The 18,045-nt window shown below is 40.0% G+C and overlaps 1 protein-coding gene across 2 annotated transcripts; it reads left to right on the forward strand.

The window, feature by feature from the left end:
• Positions 1 to 1,306: 1,306 nt before the first annotated feature.
• Positions 1,307 to 16,243, forward strand: TRMT10B (tRNA methyltransferase 10B). 2 transcript variants are annotated; one of them, XR_003568850.1, is made up of 10 exons: positions 1,307 to 1,473; positions 4,119 to 4,338; positions 5,910 to 6,018; positions 6,457 to 6,581; positions 8,995 to 9,147; positions 10,710 to 10,788; positions 11,595 to 11,662; positions 13,286 to 13,409; positions 14,449 to 14,689; positions 16,162 to 16,243. XR_003568850.1 is itself a non-coding variant. In XM_027859086.1 (9 exons), exons 2-9 carry the CDS (start codon positions 4,159 to 4,161, stop codon positions 14,553 to 14,555), a joined length of 945 nt encoding a protein of 314 aa, XP_027714887.1. In that variant the 5' UTR covers positions 1,307 to 1,473; positions 4,119 to 4,158; the 3' UTR covers positions 14,556 to 14,865. The 2 variants fall into 2 exon arrangements, 1 of the variants encoding a protein (XP_027714887.1); XM_027859086.1 differs by lacking the exon at positions 16,162 to 16,243 and having other exon boundaries at positions 14,449 to 14,865.
• Positions 16,244 to 18,045: the final 1,802 nt, after the last annotated feature.

The raw sequence follows: 18,045 nt of genomic DNA on the forward strand, positions 1-18,045 counted from the left end.
CATTTTTGTCTTCATAATCTCTCTCCTATTCTCCTCCTCCTCCTCTCCTCTGACACTACCACCACACTGATGTAGGCCCTCAACATCTCATACCTGAACATTGCAAAGGTCTCTGGTTGAGTTTCCTGCCTCAAGTCTTTCCCCACCCTAGTCCATCTTCTACTCAGCTATCAAAGGGATCTTCCTAAAACCTAGATCTGACCATGTCACCCTGCCTCCCTCCCCCTCACACACACACATACACAGTCAATAAATTCCAGCGCACTCACCTCAGGATCAAATACAAAATCCTCTGTTTAGTATTCAAAGTCCTACATAAGCTGGTTCCCACCAACCTTTCTAGTCTCCTTACACCATATACCCCACCTTCATGCTCTGTGATTTAGTGACACTGGCCTCCTTGCTGTTCCTCAAATAAGATTCTTCATTTCTGGACAAGGGGCATTGTCACTGGTTATTCCTCATGCCTGGTACTGTGTACAATGTTTTCCTGGTTCTGCTCATTTCACTTTGCATCAGTCCATACAAGTCTTTCCAGGTTTTTCTGAAGTCTGCCTGCTCATCATTTCTTATTCCACAATAGTATTCCATTACATTCATATGCCACAACTTGTTCAGCCACTCCCCAATTGATGAGCATCCCATCAATTTCCAATATTTTGCCACCAAGAAAAGGGTTTCATGTCTGGAATTCTCTTCCTCCTCATTTCTGCCTCATGGCTTCCCTGATCAAGTCCCAGCCAAAATTCTGCCTTCTCCGAGAAGCCTTTACACACACACACACACACACACACTCCGTTTACTGTAATGCATTCCCTCTCTTGGTTATTTGTAATTTATCCTGTATGTAGTTTGTTTGTACATATTTTTTGCATGTTGTCTCCCCTATTAGATTGTGAACTTCTTGAGGGCAGAAACTGTCTTTAACCATTCTTTGTATCTGCAGAGCTTAGCACACTGCCTGGCACGCAGTAGGTGCTTAATAAATGCTTGTTGACCGACTGCTACTTAGGATAAAGGGAGAAGCTCTCTCATACCCCAACACTCGGCAGGTTTTAAATGAAACAGGAATGCATGATTTGAATTTGCTCCCTTTCTCACTACGTACCTCTCTATTGCTGCCCTGTCTCTTAGGGTTAAATGCATTTTTATGTTTAACGATGTGTCACCATAACATTTATGGTTGTTATTTCTCCCAGGTTGGAGAAAATATAACAAAGAACACGCGTTGAACTACAACTCCCAGAAGGCACATAGCAGGAGGCGCTCAGGGAACGGAAGTGACGTAAGAGAGAGGCGGGGGGAAGGGTATGGCGGTGATTTGACTGCTGTTGGACGTTATGTGTATGGTGCTGCAGTAAGGGACGTACCCTCTAGAGGCTTTTGTGTCCCAGGCCTTACAGGGAGGTTCCGTATTCTTTGCGGAAGCTCGAGAAGACGGGATCTCAGGGATACCTTCCGGTGCTGTCTTCGGTGAGATATGAAAGTTGGGAGTTAGGGGAAGTGGGTAGGGCTAAAAAAAAATAAGGCGGATGAGGGCGGTGCTAAGGTGAATCTCCCGCGGAGTGCGGCGCCCCCTGCTGGGGTTTACATTTCGTGGCGGTTGGGGGCGTTTGGCCTTTTCGGTTTGCCTTGGTTGGTCACATGGCCCGGGTCTTTGCTCCCTGGGAGCACGTGCTGAAGGGTGCTGGGTTTTAGACAGTTCACTGCCGGAGACTTCTTTTTTCACATATTTGTGTGTATGTATGCGTATGTGTACATACACATACATGTGTATATCCATATAGTAACATTTCTATGCAATTTATTTTTTAAAACATATGTTGAGGATATATATGTATACATATATGTATGTATTTTAAAAATAAATGTTATTGAAATGTTTTTTTCATCACCAGATTTTCTCTAAGTATTCTTCCCCATTTTCTCCTAGAGAGACATCTCATGTAACAAATGATATTTATTCAGAAAGAAAAAGGGGAAGAGGAAAAAGCAAAAATGATCAACACATCCAAAAAATTCAGCAAAATACCACCACCGTGAACCTCTTACCTCTGCAAAGAGTGGGGTCTTATCTCTTCTTTGGCGACATATTTGTTCTGTATAATTTTGCCACATTTTATTGTTTTATGGTGGTTCTTGCCATTTACTTTAAATTTTTTGTAGTCTTAAAAGCTGCCTTAAGAAAGGAGAAGAGCAGTGAGGCTTGCTTTTCTAGTGTAATGAACTTCTGTTGTATATAGCTAGCCCCTGGGGGGAAAGAAAAATAGGAGAGAAAGAGGGGGTGAATCTCAGGTGGGCACCAGAGGTGAATGCCCAAAGTGGCATAGGTAGGTAGATAGATACAGATATATATGTGTATATACATACATATATATAGCCTGTACATGTATGTGTATACATATATAAATATACACACATGCACACACACACGTGTGTGTGTGTGTGTGTGTGTGTGTGTGTATGTGGCTAGATAGGAACATAGATGTATCATTAAGCTCCCTTCTTTCTTTTAGAGGTGGGGGACTGTAGATGTGGAACATTGCATAAACTGTCAGACATATTGGTTATTTCTGCTGAACTGCTTTTCCCCCACGTCTTTTAAAAAATTTTTGTTACAAAGGGTTGCTCATTGAATAGAGAAGGGATATATTAGGAAATGAAAGTGAGAACCTATCAAAAATAAAATGCATGTATCTATTAGTGTCAGTCAAGTTTTTGACAGTGTTGTTTACTGCTTGTTTTCATTGTATGCCTGCATCGTATGTATGTTCTTTATCTGACTGTGTTCACAAAAGAATCTGGACATATGAATGAATGAGGGAAAGAAGGGAAGAAGAAAGAAAGGAAGGAGGGAAGAAAAGTAGTAAGGAAGGAACGAGAAAGGAAGGAGGGAAGGAAAGGAATAGGGATGGATGGATTTATTAAGCAATTACTATGTGCAAAGCACTGTGCTAAGCATTGGGGGATATACAGAGAAAAAAGTTAGTCCCTGTTCTCAAGGAGCTCTCGTTTTAATAGGGGACACCACACTTATGAAGGGTTTCAGCTACAAGTCAGTTGAAAAGTTTCCATGGTACTTAAGGCACAGCAGCAAAGAGCCTCTCCTTTTGTGTTGCTTCCACTGATAAAAATCATATCATTTTTTCACGTTAAACCATTTCACAGTGCCAAGGACTTGAGTGGCAAGAACTTTCCTGGGTCTTCAGTAGCTGTGGCTGTAGTCCTTGCCAAGCTGCATCTCAGCAGGGGTTGTTTCCCAGGATGATGACTGAGGGTATTAGGTTGGAAACATTGCTATTTCCAAGGCTTTTGGGTTCAAAGTCCTGTGCTGTCTCCTTGAGAGTCTGAGGGGAGATAGGTCAAGGTGGCAGTGGTAAAGATTCCGCTGGTCCTGTCTCTCAGGGTGCCCCTCTGCTTCAGCTATGCTGGCTGGCTTGTCCTGAGTGTGGTAGGTGGTTGACATTTGACGGGTTTGACTGGCCACTTCTCCACAGGAGTTCCTTCCCTATCAAGGCTGACCTGGAAGCAGGACTAAAGGGTCTGGGGGTGGGGTGGGGTGGTGGTGCTCAGTGGTGTAGTAGACAGAGTACCAGGCTTGGAGCTAGGAAGACCTGAGTTCAGATCCTACCTCAGACAGTCACTAGCTGTGTGATCCTGGGCAAGTCACTTAACCTTGGTTTGCCTCAATTACCTCATCTGTAAAATAGGACTAATAACACCACCTACTTTCAAGGTCGTGGGGATCCAATGAGAAAATAATTGTAAAGTACTTAGCATAGTGTCTGGCACATAGTAAGTGCTGTGTAAATATCAGCCATAGAACTATAACTCCGAGGGCACATGTGCGTATCTCTGGTGGGTGACAGTTGTTTAGCAGCTGCTCCTGGTGGTAATGATGAACGTGAGGGTTGGGCTGGAAGCAGGTCTGGTGGTTTAGGCTACACTTGTCAGGCTATGGGGTAGTGGTAGGGATTCAACTTGCTTGGCGTGTGCTGCCTCCTGTTTCTTCCTCCCTTGGAGTGCTTTGTTGCTTCAGCTAGACTGGTGGGTACAGACAGAGAATACCAGTTTCAGTGATTTTATGTAATGACTTGAAAATTGTTCCCTTTCTGCAGACTGTCCTCTGTAGGAAAAGCAAGAAGCTTGATTAAAGACATGGAGCACAAGCCAGAAGGGTCTCCCCCCCAAGCTGAATCCTGCTTGCCAAACAGGCAAGAAGTCAGCCTGGAAGATGGAAATGAAGAAATGGCCCTTGAAAGTTTGCAGCTTTTGCAGATTGATACTGAGTTTGAGAGTGGAAGGGCCTTGCCCATGGATGGAGAGATGTGGTGCTCGGTATGTGCAGTGGCCATCATTGAGCTTTATAGAAATGAAAAGATCAAGCAAAAACAAGCCTTCTCCAGCTCTTGTGTTCATGGAAAGAGAGTGGGGTGAATGGAGTCAGGAGGACCTGAGTTCAAATCCAGCCTCAGACACGTAACATTTACTAGCTGTGTGACCCTGGGCAAGTCACTTAACCTCAATTGCCTCACCAAAAAGCAAAAAAAAAAAAAAGAGAGAGAGAGGGAATACTTCTAGATGGACAGATGAATATCCATTTGATTGATGTTACCAGATAGTCCCATTTGAGTGAAGGGAAAAAAAACCCAAACCTTTTGGATGAGGAAAATTGAATAGACACAATGAGATTTAGTAGAAAGAGCCTTGGACTAAAAAGAAACCTGGGCATCTCAGTTTTACCATTTAAGATTGGAGGTAAAATCAGCCTTGCCTTCCTCACAAGTTGTCTTGAAGCTGATAGTTGATTAGACACTTAAGCTCCTACTATGTGCCAAGCAGTGTGCTAAGTACTGGGGATACAAAGAAAGGCTAAAGACAGTCAGTGCCCTTGAGGAGCTCACAGTCTAATGGGGGAGATAATATGTAAATAACTGGGCACAAACAAGCTATAGACAGGATAAATCAGAGTGGGATCATCTGCATATCTGAGATTGTTGATATTTCTCTCTGTAACCTTAATTCTGGCTTTGGATTTATCCAGCCTGGTATTTTGCATGAGGTACTCTGCTTATAAGTTAAACAAATAAGGGGACAATGTATGGACTTGTACTTTTCTAACCTTTTTTTTTTAAGTCAATTGTGGTTAAGTGACTTGCTTAGGGTCACACAGCTAGTAAGTGTATGAGGCTAAATTTGAGTCCTTACTGACTCCAGGGCCACTATCCACCATACCATCTAGCTGCCCATCCTTTTGCAATCTTAAACTAATAAGTTAGGAGCAGCTAGGTGGTGCAGTGGATAGAGCACCCGCCCTGGAGTCAGGAACACCTGGGTTCAAATCTGGCCTCAGACACTTGACACTTACTAGCTGTGTGACCCTGGGCAAGTCACTTCACCCCATCACCACACAAAAAAAACCAAAACCCCAATCAGTTGTTCCATATTCAGTTCTAACTGTTGCTTCTTTTTTCTTTTTTGGTGAGGCAGTCAGGGTTAACTTGCCCAGGGTCACACAGCTAGTATGTGTCAAATGTCTGAGTTCATATTTGAACTCAGGAACTCCTGACTCTGGGGCTGGTACTCTATCATTCTATTCACTGAGCCACCTAGCCACCTTGCTTCTTGGCCTGCATACAGGTTTCTCATGGTTTGCTACTCCCATCTCTTTAAGGACTTGTCACATTTTGTTGTGTTATGGAAATGCTGAAGTTTTCAATATTTGAATACTTGAAATTTTGATTTTTAAATATCTAAATTTTAAATATTGAAATGAAATATTCTTAAATATTGAAGTTTAACATTGAAATGTTAAGGGGCTATTATTATCTCTAAACTTTAATACTTATAACATTGAATTTTTTATGCTTATGAGGTTCTCAAACATTTTGTTTTATGGATGACATAAGAAAAATGTCTTGCGGAAACAGAGGCACTGGGAAAAGATAGTTGCAGCAAAGAAGAGCAAAAGAAAACAGAAAAGAGAGAGAAGAAAAGCACAACATGCAGAAAATACAGGTACCGACCAACCTGGCTGTGCAGATGCTGAGGTTTTCTTTTAATTGGGTGTCTGTGACAGTGACCTTCACATACCTAGTTAGATGGTAAACATTGTAAAAGAGAAAAAACCACAAATTGTCCGCATGAATTTGTACCCACTGTCCCTGTTTTGTTCCTCTTTGTCAAGATGGGTAGTATAGAAATAGAAGCAAAGCATCAACTTTACAAGTTATGTCGTTAAACTCTCTCTTGTCCAGTTAGTGTCTTTGTTTTTATGCCCTGAAACTATTGAAGACCAATGTCCATTTTTTTATCGATTACCATTCTTGAAGCTAAAGTTTCCTTTCACACCTTTTGAAAATACTTAGCTAAAAGGGGAAACTCAACTGGATTTTCCTTGTTAACTTTTGTTCAATGATGTGGACTTTCTGTTCCCTCCCTATGGTTGTGCATCAGGTGTGAGCCCTCAGCAGAGCAAACGGGTTTTGAAAGCCATGACCAAAGAGAAGCTTTTGGCAGCCAAAAGTTCGGGACCCAAACTGTGCATAGATTTGAGTATGACCAATCGAATGACTAAGAAGGTAATGTAGGCCGCATGTTAAAAATTCATTTTGTTTCTTATTTTTACTTGTGGTATGGATGATACACCAGTGAAAGGATATTTTTCTTTAAGGTTTGACTGAATATATCCAGATTGACTGAAAATTTAGTGAAAATCTTTGAAAACAAATAGAAGCTGGTTTTGGGAGGGAAGATGATGCTTTTCACATAATCATCACTCAAATGTACTACTCCCACATGATTTAATGAATGAGTTCTAGGGTTGAACAATGGGTAAGAACCTTGATAAGGGGTTAATGGAAGTGCCTGATGAAATCACAGCTATAGAGAAAGAAATCAGAGCAATGGAGGACTGAGAATTAATATATAAAATACTACTTGATAATTGCAGCCATCCTTGTCATAACTTTTTAAAATTGACATTCACAACCAAAATTAATAAAAGAAGTATCTCAGTATTTCTGTAAGGTGAGTGTATTCCCATTTCACAGATGAGGAAACCGGGTCCCAGAAAGGCTAAGTAAATTGCTCGAGGTCACACAGGTAGTAGGTGGCAAAGCTAGTGTTAAACCCAGATAGGAAGATAGGAAGATTAAGACTATATTCCAAAAGGTTAAGGTGAGTGGATGTCTGATTGTTGGATATGTGGGGTGTTACTGCACTTTTCAAAGTAAGGAGAACAAAAAGGCCAGAAAATATGCCCTTTGCTCAGATACAAAGAGAAGGGGAAAATTTAACCACCAAAAACTATGAGAAAAGTAAGCATGATATTTTTGAAGAATAGGAATTAACCCAAAATTCAAAGATCTGAGATTAGATTATGTAAGCATTAAATCTCAACCAAAGCCTAGAACCAAAAACAAATTTAGTAATTAAGGAACTTCTATTCTTGTTGGATTTATACCATTTTAGTATAATACCTTCTACAGAAAGCCTTTCCCAATCCCTCTTAATTCTAGTTTCTTCCCTTTGGTCATTATTTCCTGTTTATCCTATATAGAGCGTATGTGGGGTTGGGGGGGGTGTCAATTCTCATTATTTGTGGACTCTGTATTTGCAAATTCCTATACTCCCTAAAATTTCTTTCAAACTCCTAAATCAGCACTAGTGGCACTTTGTGTCATTGGCAGACATGTGCAGAGCAGTAGAAAATTTGAGTCGCCCAATGAATATGTTCCAGGCTGAGGCTGAACAAGGAAGGCCTTCTTTCAGTTCTCATACTGTAAACTAGTGTCCTTTTTGAGGTCTGTATAATGCCACACTTTTCGAATTTTTGTGCATTTTATTGTTGTAAAATGGCCCCCAAGTGTAGTGCTGTAGTGCTGCATAGTGTTCCTGAGTGCATGAAGACTTCAAGGTGCCTTACAGAGAAAATACATAGGTTACATAAGCTTTGTTCAGGTATGAGCTAATGAATCAGCAATATGGTACAGCCTGAAAGTGGAAGGGAAAGTCACCGATCTGCATGTGAGGCCGCTTCAGAAAGTGCCAAAGTAAATATCGTGACCAGAGGCTCCAAGGCACCTCACCCTGTATTTCTCTGATCGGTGGATATGGGGGTGTTACTGCATTCTTCAAAGTAAAGAAAACGAAAAGGCTGGAGCAGTGGTCCAGTATTCTCTAATTTGGTGTTTGTGATGACTTTATAGAACACAACTACATGAAGGATAAGGATCGACTGTACTTGTTTCTCGTTGTCTCCCCCTTTAGACTGGGAGCTTCTTGGCGGTAGGGATTGTCTTTTGCCTCTTGTTGTATCCCCAGCACTTAGCACAGTGTCTAGTACATAGTAGGTGCTTAATAAATGCTTATTAATTGACTGACATTTTTCTGTAGAGTTGACCAGGGTAGAAATGAATTGAGGCGGCTTGGTGCAATGAAAAGAGTGATAGGCTTAGAACCGGAGGACCCAGGTTTGAAGTTCACCTTTGCTGCTCACTACCTATGTGACTTGAGGCAGGTCATAGAATCTCTGTGGGAATTATAAATAAAATGAGGGGGTGATGTTCCTATGAATGTCAGCTCCTTGAGAGCAAAGACTGTTTCATCTTTATAAAAGCTAGCATTGATCTCTGCACTTGGTAGGTGTTTGCTGAACTGAATTGTTGGAGTACCACGTGGAAGGGCTTTCCCTGTGGAGGGAATGAGGGAAAGTTCTCAGCCTTCCTCTTAAGGTGTTGTTTCTAACCAAGTGCTAACAATGCCTCTTTGGGCCTGGTGTCTTTGGAATGTGGCTTATGTTTCTTGGAAATGTGGCTCAACTACCTTGTAGAAATGTTAAAAAGATCAGTAACAAATCTAGCGTGAACTCAAACTGAATGCTTGGATGAAAAGAGCCCTAAAAATACACAGAGTTTTTACTAATTAGATGTATTTACGATGCTTAAGTGGTGTTACATTTATGCACTGAGAAATATTATCATCTCTTTGAAGGAATTAAGCCGATTGGCTGGACAGATCCGAAGGTTATATGGTTCAAATAAAAAAGCCAAGAAGCCATTCTGGATCTGCCTCACTGGATTCACGACTGATAGCCCTTTATATGAAGAGTGTTTAAGGATGAATGATGGATTCTCTAACTATCTTGTAAGTTTCTTCATGGAAATTTTCTTTTTAAAAAACAATTGTAGGGGCAGCTAGGTGGCACAGTGGATAGATAGAGCACTGGCCCTGGAGTCAAGAGGACCTTAGTTCCAATGCAGCCTCAGATACTTACCAGCTAGCTGTGTGACCCTGGGCAAGTCACTTAACCCCCATTGCCTCTAAAATTTAAAAAAAAAATGTATTCATGTTTTTACATCACATTAATTTCCATACATGTCCATTCCTTCTTCCTTACCCAGCAAACCATTTGTTAAGAAAAGATAGTGAAAGCAGTTCAGCTTTTCAGAGTGAAACCAAATAGTCTCTCATACCCATACCCATAGTCTCTTATCCCCACAAAGAAGGCAGGTGTATTTTCTCATCTTTTCAACAGATCCAAGCTCCTTGGTTTTTATAATTAATGTTCATAGCATTCAGATTTGGTTTTTATTCTTTCTGTTTACATTATTATATCAGGCCACTCTGCTATGGCCCATCCACCATCCCTGTATTGTAAACCAAAGTCCCAGGCTCTGACTACCACTCCTTTATGTGGTTTTCTACCCTTGTCAGTATGTAAGTTCCCTGAAGACAGAGCTGGTCTTTGCTTTTGTATTTGTATCCCTAGCACTTCACACAGTGTTTGGCACATAGTAAACACTTAATACTTTTTCATTCATTCAGTTTATTCAATACATACATGTATACATACACTATATATGTGTGTGCATGTATATGTATATACATATACATGTATCGTTTTCATATAAAGTATTTTCCAGAGTACTCTGAGAAATTGATTCTGGGACGCTGGCAAATTAAATATTTGGGACTGTCTTTTAAAATTGTTTCAGGTTTGGTGCTAAGTGAAGATGAAACTTATAATCTTGTAATTATCGCAGGCTAAGGATAGACTGAAATTTGTCAGCCCTCAACATCTTCTTATTGTTTCCACTGTTTTGGTACCTTAACAAAATGCTTGACTGATTCTCAGGGGAGATATTTTGAAATTTTGTTTAATCTCGAACCTGAAGGAAATAATGTGAAGATTTTTTTTCTTGATGTATAGCTTTTCTCTTATCCTTGGCAATATATGATTGGGAACTTTGGGAATTGAAAAGACAGAGAGGGAGGGGATTTAATAAGGAAAAGTTTGCTTTGATTGAACCATTTCAGACTTGACTAGGAGTCAAGAAGTCTGGGTTCTCCTCCCAGCTTTTCCTCTGGTTGTATGACTGTAGATAAGTCACTTAACCTGAAGGGGTGTCCTCTGAGGTCCTTTCGTGCCCTAAATCCTGTACTTCTCTGATGCTGTAACTGCATGACCAGAGTGTACATGAAGACATGATCCTCTAAGATTCTGTGATCTCAGAGTGAAGTGACATCTTTGCATACCCAACTCCAGGTGGTCACCTAATATAAAGAACCCCAAATGAGTTATTATCACCTTATGAAAAAAATTTCCCTGTTTATTTACATATAACTTTAGACTTGAGGTAGGAAAATGTAAAGATTTCCCTGTTGTCTTTGAACTAATAACACATTTAAAATCTGGCACTTTTCAGATAGATACAACAGAAGAAGACTGTCTTAATTTATTTCCTTTGGAAAGTCTTGTGTACCTCACGCCTGATTCAGAACATGGTACGTACTCTACTTATGTTAAGGTTCCCCAGCCAGTGCATCTGATGGATCATGCTGCCCTGGCTTCCCACACTCCCTTTTACAAAATGAGATAAATGGAGAAGATAGATGGTAGACATGATAGTAACAAACCATCAGTCACAGCTTTTCCTAAATGATCTCATACACACATCAGAAGGATGATTTTCATAATGCATCCTCTGTATCGCAACCTGTTGGCCTTGTACAAAGTCAGCATTAACATGTCAAAAAGAAGGAACAGCCAGGAAGGGGTCATTCTTTCTAGTGTTCCACAAATTACACAGAAACTTCAGCCACCTGAATCTTTTAGGAGAACGTTTAAAAGGACCTCAATTTTCATATCTAGGACCAAAAACAGGACTTTTGGAGAAGCCAATTTGAGCTCAAGATAAAGCAGAACTTTGTAAGCATGAGAGTGGCCCAGGACGAGGATGGTCTGCCTTATTAGGCAGTGCACTGCCACTGTTTGTTACTCAACATATTCCAGCAGATTCTCACAGATGCTGAAGAAGAAATTCCCGAATTGAGTTGGAAGTTGGACTAAATAACCTCTTAAGTTCCCTTCCAAGCTAAGAGTGTATGCTGTAAAGTTGGGTTAAATTAGTATCTTACTTAGCAACAGGTGGCTATCCTTCTACTAGTACCTGAAGAATTTGTCCATACTGGTTTTTCTACTACTAAATGTTGTGAATTGTTCTGTTTAAAAATTATTCTATGAATAATTTTATTAATTATATTAAAAATTATTCTATGAATTTGACCTAATTACTTTATTTTATCGTTAGCCCTTGAAGATGTTGATCTAGATAAGGTTTATATCATTGGTGGTCTTGTGGATGAAAGCATTCAAAAGGTGAGTGGACATTCCAAGATATAAACCTATATTTCCCAAACTGATATACAAATCTTCTGCCTTATCAACTCACGAAAGGAAACTGAGGCAAACAGGATTAAGTGACTTGCCCAGAATCATAGGGCTAGTGAGTGTCTGAGGTCACATTTGAACTCAGAAGATGAGTCTTCTGACATCAGGCCTAGCACTGTGTCCACTGTGCCACCTGAGTTTAGAGTAAGAAGCAGAAAAGTGTTTCTTTCCTTAACTAGTCACCTCTCTTGGCAATTTCGTCATCCACTTATCAAAAACAGTGTCAGAGATCCTGAGTCTACCTGGTAAGCTTTGAATCAGGTGGGTGGTATTTTGAAACGGCAAAAATAGACTAGTTTCAGGGCAGCTAGGTGGCACAGTAGATAGAGCACCGGCCCTAAAGTCAGGAGGACCTGAGTTCAAATCCAGCCTCAGACCAAACTCTTGCCACTTACTAGATGTGTGACCCTGGGCAAGTCACTTAACCACAATGGCCTAAAAATTTTAAAAATTAAAAAAATAAAATAAAATAGACTAGTTTCTTCCTCTGGCTCTTTCTTTCCTTGTGTAACAAAGACAGTACTACATTTTACTGAAGCTAGCTTTTTAAAAATTCTTCTATTATGATTTATCAGGAAGTAGAATATCAGAGCAAGACATTTCCATGTTCCTTTTCTGTTTTTGGAAACAATAGCCAGCTCCCTTTCTAAATCAGTCTTTTTTGAGTCTTTTAAAATTCTTTTAGAATGGCATTTTGTTGGAATACTTAGGAGGGCCCTGGGACATTAAAGCTTGGATGTTACACAAGTTTTCTTCTTGATGGCATTTTTAGTTAGCATGATTAGGCTTCTTTCAGAATATCTGATCACCAAGGGGAGTTACTGTTCTCCCACATCATTGATACTGGTTCTACTTGAGGAATATGGCATTCAAGTACAGAGGCAGTAACCTTGTTTAGTACCTGGAAATGTGCAGCTTTTACAAGTGGTCTTTGCTTCTCACCTCAGCAATATGTAAGCAAGCATGTTACTGCCTGGGATGAAGATTTATAAACAGCTTCCTGGCCTGTTTAACACGCTTCTTCTGCGGCTGTAAACCACTCCTTTTTGGCATTTCAGCTTTTAAACAATAATAACCTAGGAAGAAGAGGACCCTTCAAGACAGAATCTTATTTTTTCTTTTAAATTAACAAGGAATAGACGCTGGGTTGTAAATTCCTTCAAAGTAGGGACTTACTGTATTATCTATGTGTACACATGCAAGTTAGAATTGGGCCCAATAGAACAATAGATTGGCCCTGAGTGGAAAGCCAGGAGGGTTTCCTATGATCTCGAGCTTTAGTGCATGTATTTTTCAACATGCGTTTTGGTGGCTGAGAAGCTTTTTCCCTTTTTTCTGTTTCTCACTGGTGTTCCAGGTATCTGAGACTGCCACATTACTGGCCTCCAAATAAGCAGGGCATTACTGGGTATGGAAATAAAATCAAACTCAGCTCCTTGTTACGTTTGACAAATGTTAGTATGGTACTTTTTTGTTATTTCCAGAATCTAGTGTTCCTTATGTCGGTTACTTACAACTTAACATGATACATTTAAATTGTATGATTTATAGAAGCTGACATTTCAGAAGGCTCGAGAAAACTCAATCCAGACTGCCCGCCTGCCAATCCAGGAATACATGGTGAAAAATGCCAATGCCAAGAACTACCATTCAGAGATACTGGCAATCAATCAAGGTGATGATCGGATTACCAATTTCTAGATTGTTGTTTTTAAAGCTTTTATAACAGCTTTTAGGTTCAGACAGAGATGCCCCATAGCATTAGTGGAGTGTCGCATACTCCAAAATTAGCCTGAAAATACTTCTCAGTATCAGAGGATAGTAGCAGTATTTAAGGTTAATACCCTAGGTGTCCAGCCTTATCAAGGAATAACTCCTTACACAAAGTTGAATTTTCCACATAACCAAAATTTAATCCTTTAGGCACTAAAACTTTTTTTTTCATTTTAACCGTAACTGTTGGAAATCTTTGAAGGATGTTCCCTGCCTTCTTAAGTAAAGGATAGTGAGCATAAATTCTCTTGATGATTTAGTATCATCATTATACACATCAGTTATTGTACTGGGCTAGAATATAGTGATGCTCCTGAGATGTCTAGAGTTGCGTGCCTGTGCATAGCTCGCCCCTGGGCTGTTGTACTTTTTTTAACTTTTGTGTTCCCTCCACACTTTGTCCCCGTCACTCCTTTCTACTTAACATATCCCTCCTTGTGTGCCAGTCGACTCTTTAATTCATGTATCTGCTGTCATCTCAAAAAGGAGATGGCTAAGCTTGTTAGAATTGCCTCCAAAGTAAGAGTGATCTAGGGGCTCTTTTCTGAGTGAAGTAGACAGACCATGGATGTGGGCTTTTTAACATCTCTTGGGGCTGCTGGGGTCCCCTTCCATTTATGTCCTCCTTTCCTACTGTATTCCACATAGTTGACTTTTCTAGGGAAGTGAAGTGTTTCTGTACTATGGAGCATGATTTGATTTCCCCATCCATTCTGTCTTCTGATATTAAGAGGAATGCATTCCTTTTTTGACCATTATCTGCATGCAAAGAATTAGAGCCCCCAAGGTATGTCTTGTGGGGGAACCTTCAAGTAACACACTGCTCAGATTGGGGGAATCATTTTTTTTTTTTAATGTCTAAGAAGATTATGCTTCCTCTTTGAAATCGATCATCTTCCCTCTCTTTGTAGTTACTTAGTTTATTCTCTGTTTTTTAACAGTATTTGATATCCTGTCAACATATGTGGAGACTCGAAATTGGCCTGCAGCACTGAAAACAGGAGTTTCTCTTGGAAAAGGTTATGTTGTTCCGTGTACAGTGAAATGAGAGATGGTATATCTTTTTTGAGATAGTATCAGAGATTTTTTTTTCTCTTGTAGTAATGACTGGGGAGGAATTATCCTAAACCAGTTCTATCATCATTAAAGGCTAGTCTGAATTTTTCATCTTTACAGTTAAAGGTGAGCCATTGTACTTCAAAAGTATTTCTTATACTTCAGATATTGAAGGCAGGGACTTTTCTGTTTTTTGTTTGTATCTTCAGGGCTTAACATAGTCCCTTGGGCATTGATAAATGCTTGTCAGATTCCAAAAGACTCATGATTGAAAATTCTGTCCACATCCAGAGAAAGAACTGATGGAGTCTGAATGCATTTTGAAGCATACTATTTTCCCTTTATTTTGTTTCATTGTTTTTTCTTTTTGTTTATTCTTTCACAATATGACTAATATGGAAATATGTTTTACATGATTACACATATATAACCTGTATTAAATTACTTACCATCTTAGGGAGAGGGGAGGGGGAGGGAAGGAAGGAGAAAATTTGGAACTCAAAATTTTATAAAAAATGAATGTTAAAAATTGTCTTTACATATAATTGAAAAAATGAAATATATTAAATTAAAAAATAGATGCTTATCAAATTAAATTGGCTTTTTCCTTAAAATATTTATTTAAATGGTATAAAAAATGTTCCCTTATTACTAACATTTGTTGTTACATAAAGGTTACTTATTTGAAAAATTTGTTTTCTGTAGGTGTTTGTACCATGAAAGATAACAGCTGTTAAGTTAATTCCTTAACCATCTCCAAAGGACTGGAACATTAAAAAACTTTTTGTGCTAATTCAGTCTAGAGAGCCCCATAAAATCTTTTTTCTGTTCTTGTTTCCAGATGCCACTCCTCAGAGTTCTCAAGATTTCCATCCTTTCCAGTTTCTCTATGACAAAGCTGATTTGCAGCTTTTATCCTTGGGGGCTTCATTTGGCTACCTGGTTGACTATTTTTTTAAAGTGAATTATCAGGGTTTCTCTGAATCCTGTCCATATACATAACCTTTAGATGTGAGTTCAGATCTGACCTCACACACCTTACGAGCTTTGTGACCCTGGGCAAGTCACTTCACCCTGTTTGCCTCAGTTTCCTCATCTATATAATGAGCTGGGGAAGAAAATAGCAAACCACTACAGTATCTTTACCAAGAAAACCCCATATGGGGTCACAAAGAGTTGGACACAACTGAAATGACTGAACAACAATGAACAAAAACAGATCACTTATGTGAGAATGGTAGCCAAGGTGGCAAGATGGAATCTGCCCTACAGTGAGGAGACTTAGATCAAGTGGGCAGTTTTGGGAGGCCCCTCCTTGCCAGTTTATCCAGGGCTGGATGGAATAATCTATTTCTTGACTAAAGAGAAGTCCTTTTTTTTTTCAGAGAAAGCACCAAGGAACAGTATTTTTCTTGAGCAGATACGGTTTTGTATTCAGTTGTCCCTAGCGCTTGGTCTACATCAGTGTCATCCTTTAGTACGGGCAGTCAGATTTCTGGGAGTCCTCGTGGGATATGTGCATTTGTGCTTTATTTGATGCCCTGGGATTTATTTGTGAGATGATCCCTTATCTTACTATACTCTCCTATCTCTTCAAGGCTCAACGAATCAGCCCAAAACTGCATTGATTTCCTTTTCTAGAGCATTGAGTTTCTAAGAAGAGGAATGTGACTATAAGGTAATGGCTAATTTTCAGAAGTAAAACCTATTAGGATCTTTCTCTCCAAGTAGGTTTTGTCCTCTTTGAACACAGTACGTTGCCCAGAGCACTTTTAGAATTGCCCTCAGCACCCATGTGTGAACATGCCTATGAACATTGACAAGCAGGATGGTCTGACTCAGGCCCCGATAGAGCCTTTCAGCTAGGAACTGAATCACTGAGAGAATTCTAAAGGATAAGGACCCTGGCCTTATCCTGTCATCACTGACACTGCTTCCCTGGGTCCACACTCCCTCCCTACTCTGAGACAGAAACACACACACACACACACACACACACACAGACACACACACACACACACATCACACACTCTGTTAACGTTCCCAAGGTGAAGGCAGCCAAGATGCATAAAATGCCACGTATAAGAGCAGAATCAGAAACCTGGCTTGTCCATGATGCCCTTCCTGAGAGCCCTGGCTTAAGTCTGCTCCTTTATGTATGCTAGCAACTATATCCCTGGGCAGTCACCCAGCCTCTTAACAGCTGTGCTCAGTGGCATAGTAGGGAAAGGGATGGGGGGAGGGGAATAATCATTTGTGTTGCACCTACTAAGTGCCAGGAACTGTGTAAGTGCTTTATAGGTATTATGTCGTATGATCCTCACTACAATTCTGTAAGGTAAGTGCTGGTATTATGCCAATTTTACAGTTGAGGAAACAGAGGCAAACAGAAGTGAAGTGACTTGCCCAGGGATATATAGCTAGTAAGTGCCTAGGGCTGGATTTGAACTCAGGGCTTCCTGACTCCAGGCCCAGAGGTCTAATTCACCAGCTGTAGTAAGCTAACACATTGGGAACCTCTGGAGGTAGCTTCTTACAGAGTTGAATGTTCATCTCCACTTTTTTTTAAACTTTAATTTTTATTTTATTTTATTTTCTCATGTAAACAAAAATTATAAACAAAGTTTTTTAAAAATTTGAGTTCCAAAATCTCTTCCTCCCTCACTCCCTTCTCCCATCCTTGAGAAGGCAAGCAATTTGATAATAGATTATATATGTGCATTCATGCAAAACATTTCCATATTGGCTGTGTTACAAAAGAAATGCAGACAAAAAACCAAGAATAATAAAGTACAAAAAATATGCTTCAATCTGCATTTAGACTTCATTACTTCTTTCTCTGGAGATGGATAGCATTTTTCATCATAAATCCTTTGGAATTGTCTTGAATCATTGTATTGCTGAGAATAGCTAAGTCATTCACAGTTTGTCATCATACAGTATTGCTGTTACTGTGTGCAATGTTCTCCTGGTTCTGCTCATTTCACTTCGAATCAGTTGATGCAAGTCTTCCCATCACTTCCACTCTTTTGGAGAGCCTCAGTGTTTATTAACACTGAGATTTAAAAGTAGAAGGGGCATCAGAGACAATCTAGCCCAACCCTTTTTTATTTTACAGAGGAGAAATCTGAGGCCCAGAAAGGTTAAGTGGTTTGCCCAGGGTTACATAGTAAACAAGAGGGAGCACGGTGGTGCAGTGGATAGAGCACTGGGCCTGGAGTCAGGAAGATCCAAGTTCAAATCTGGCCTCAGACACTTACCAACTGTGTGACTCTGGTAACCCCTATTTGCCTCAGTTCTTCATTATAAAATGGGGACACACTAGAGAAGGAAATGGCAAACCACTCCACTATCTTCACCAAGAAAACTCCACGGACAAGTCCATGGGGTCACAGAGTCAGACATGACTGAACAAACAAGGTAAATAGCAGAACCAGCCTTCAAACTTTTGTCCTGACCCCAAATCTTTCCAGTAGATCACA

This window comes from Vombatus ursinus, unplaced genomic scaffold, assembly GCF_900497805.2.
Source record: "Vombatus ursinus unplaced genomic scaffold, bare-nosed wombat genome assembly UNPS02014158.1, whole genome shotgun sequence".
Lineage (NCBI taxonomy): Eukaryota > Metazoa > Chordata > Mammalia > Diprotodontia > Vombatidae > Vombatus > Vombatus ursinus.

Coding starts and splice junctions, on each gene's coding strand:
- TRMT10B (XM_027859086.1), top strand. CDS start 4,159: ATGGAGCACAAGCCAGAAGGGTCTCCCCCCCAAGCTGAATCCTGCTTG. Junction 4,339..5,909: donor ATGGAGAGATGTGGTGCTCG/GTATGTGCAGTG, acceptor GGATGACATAAG/AAAAATGTCTTGCGGAAACA. Junction 6,582..8,994: donor CCAATCGAATGACTAAGAAG/GTAATGTAGGCC, acceptor ATCTCTTTGAAG/GAATTAAGCCGATTGGCTGG.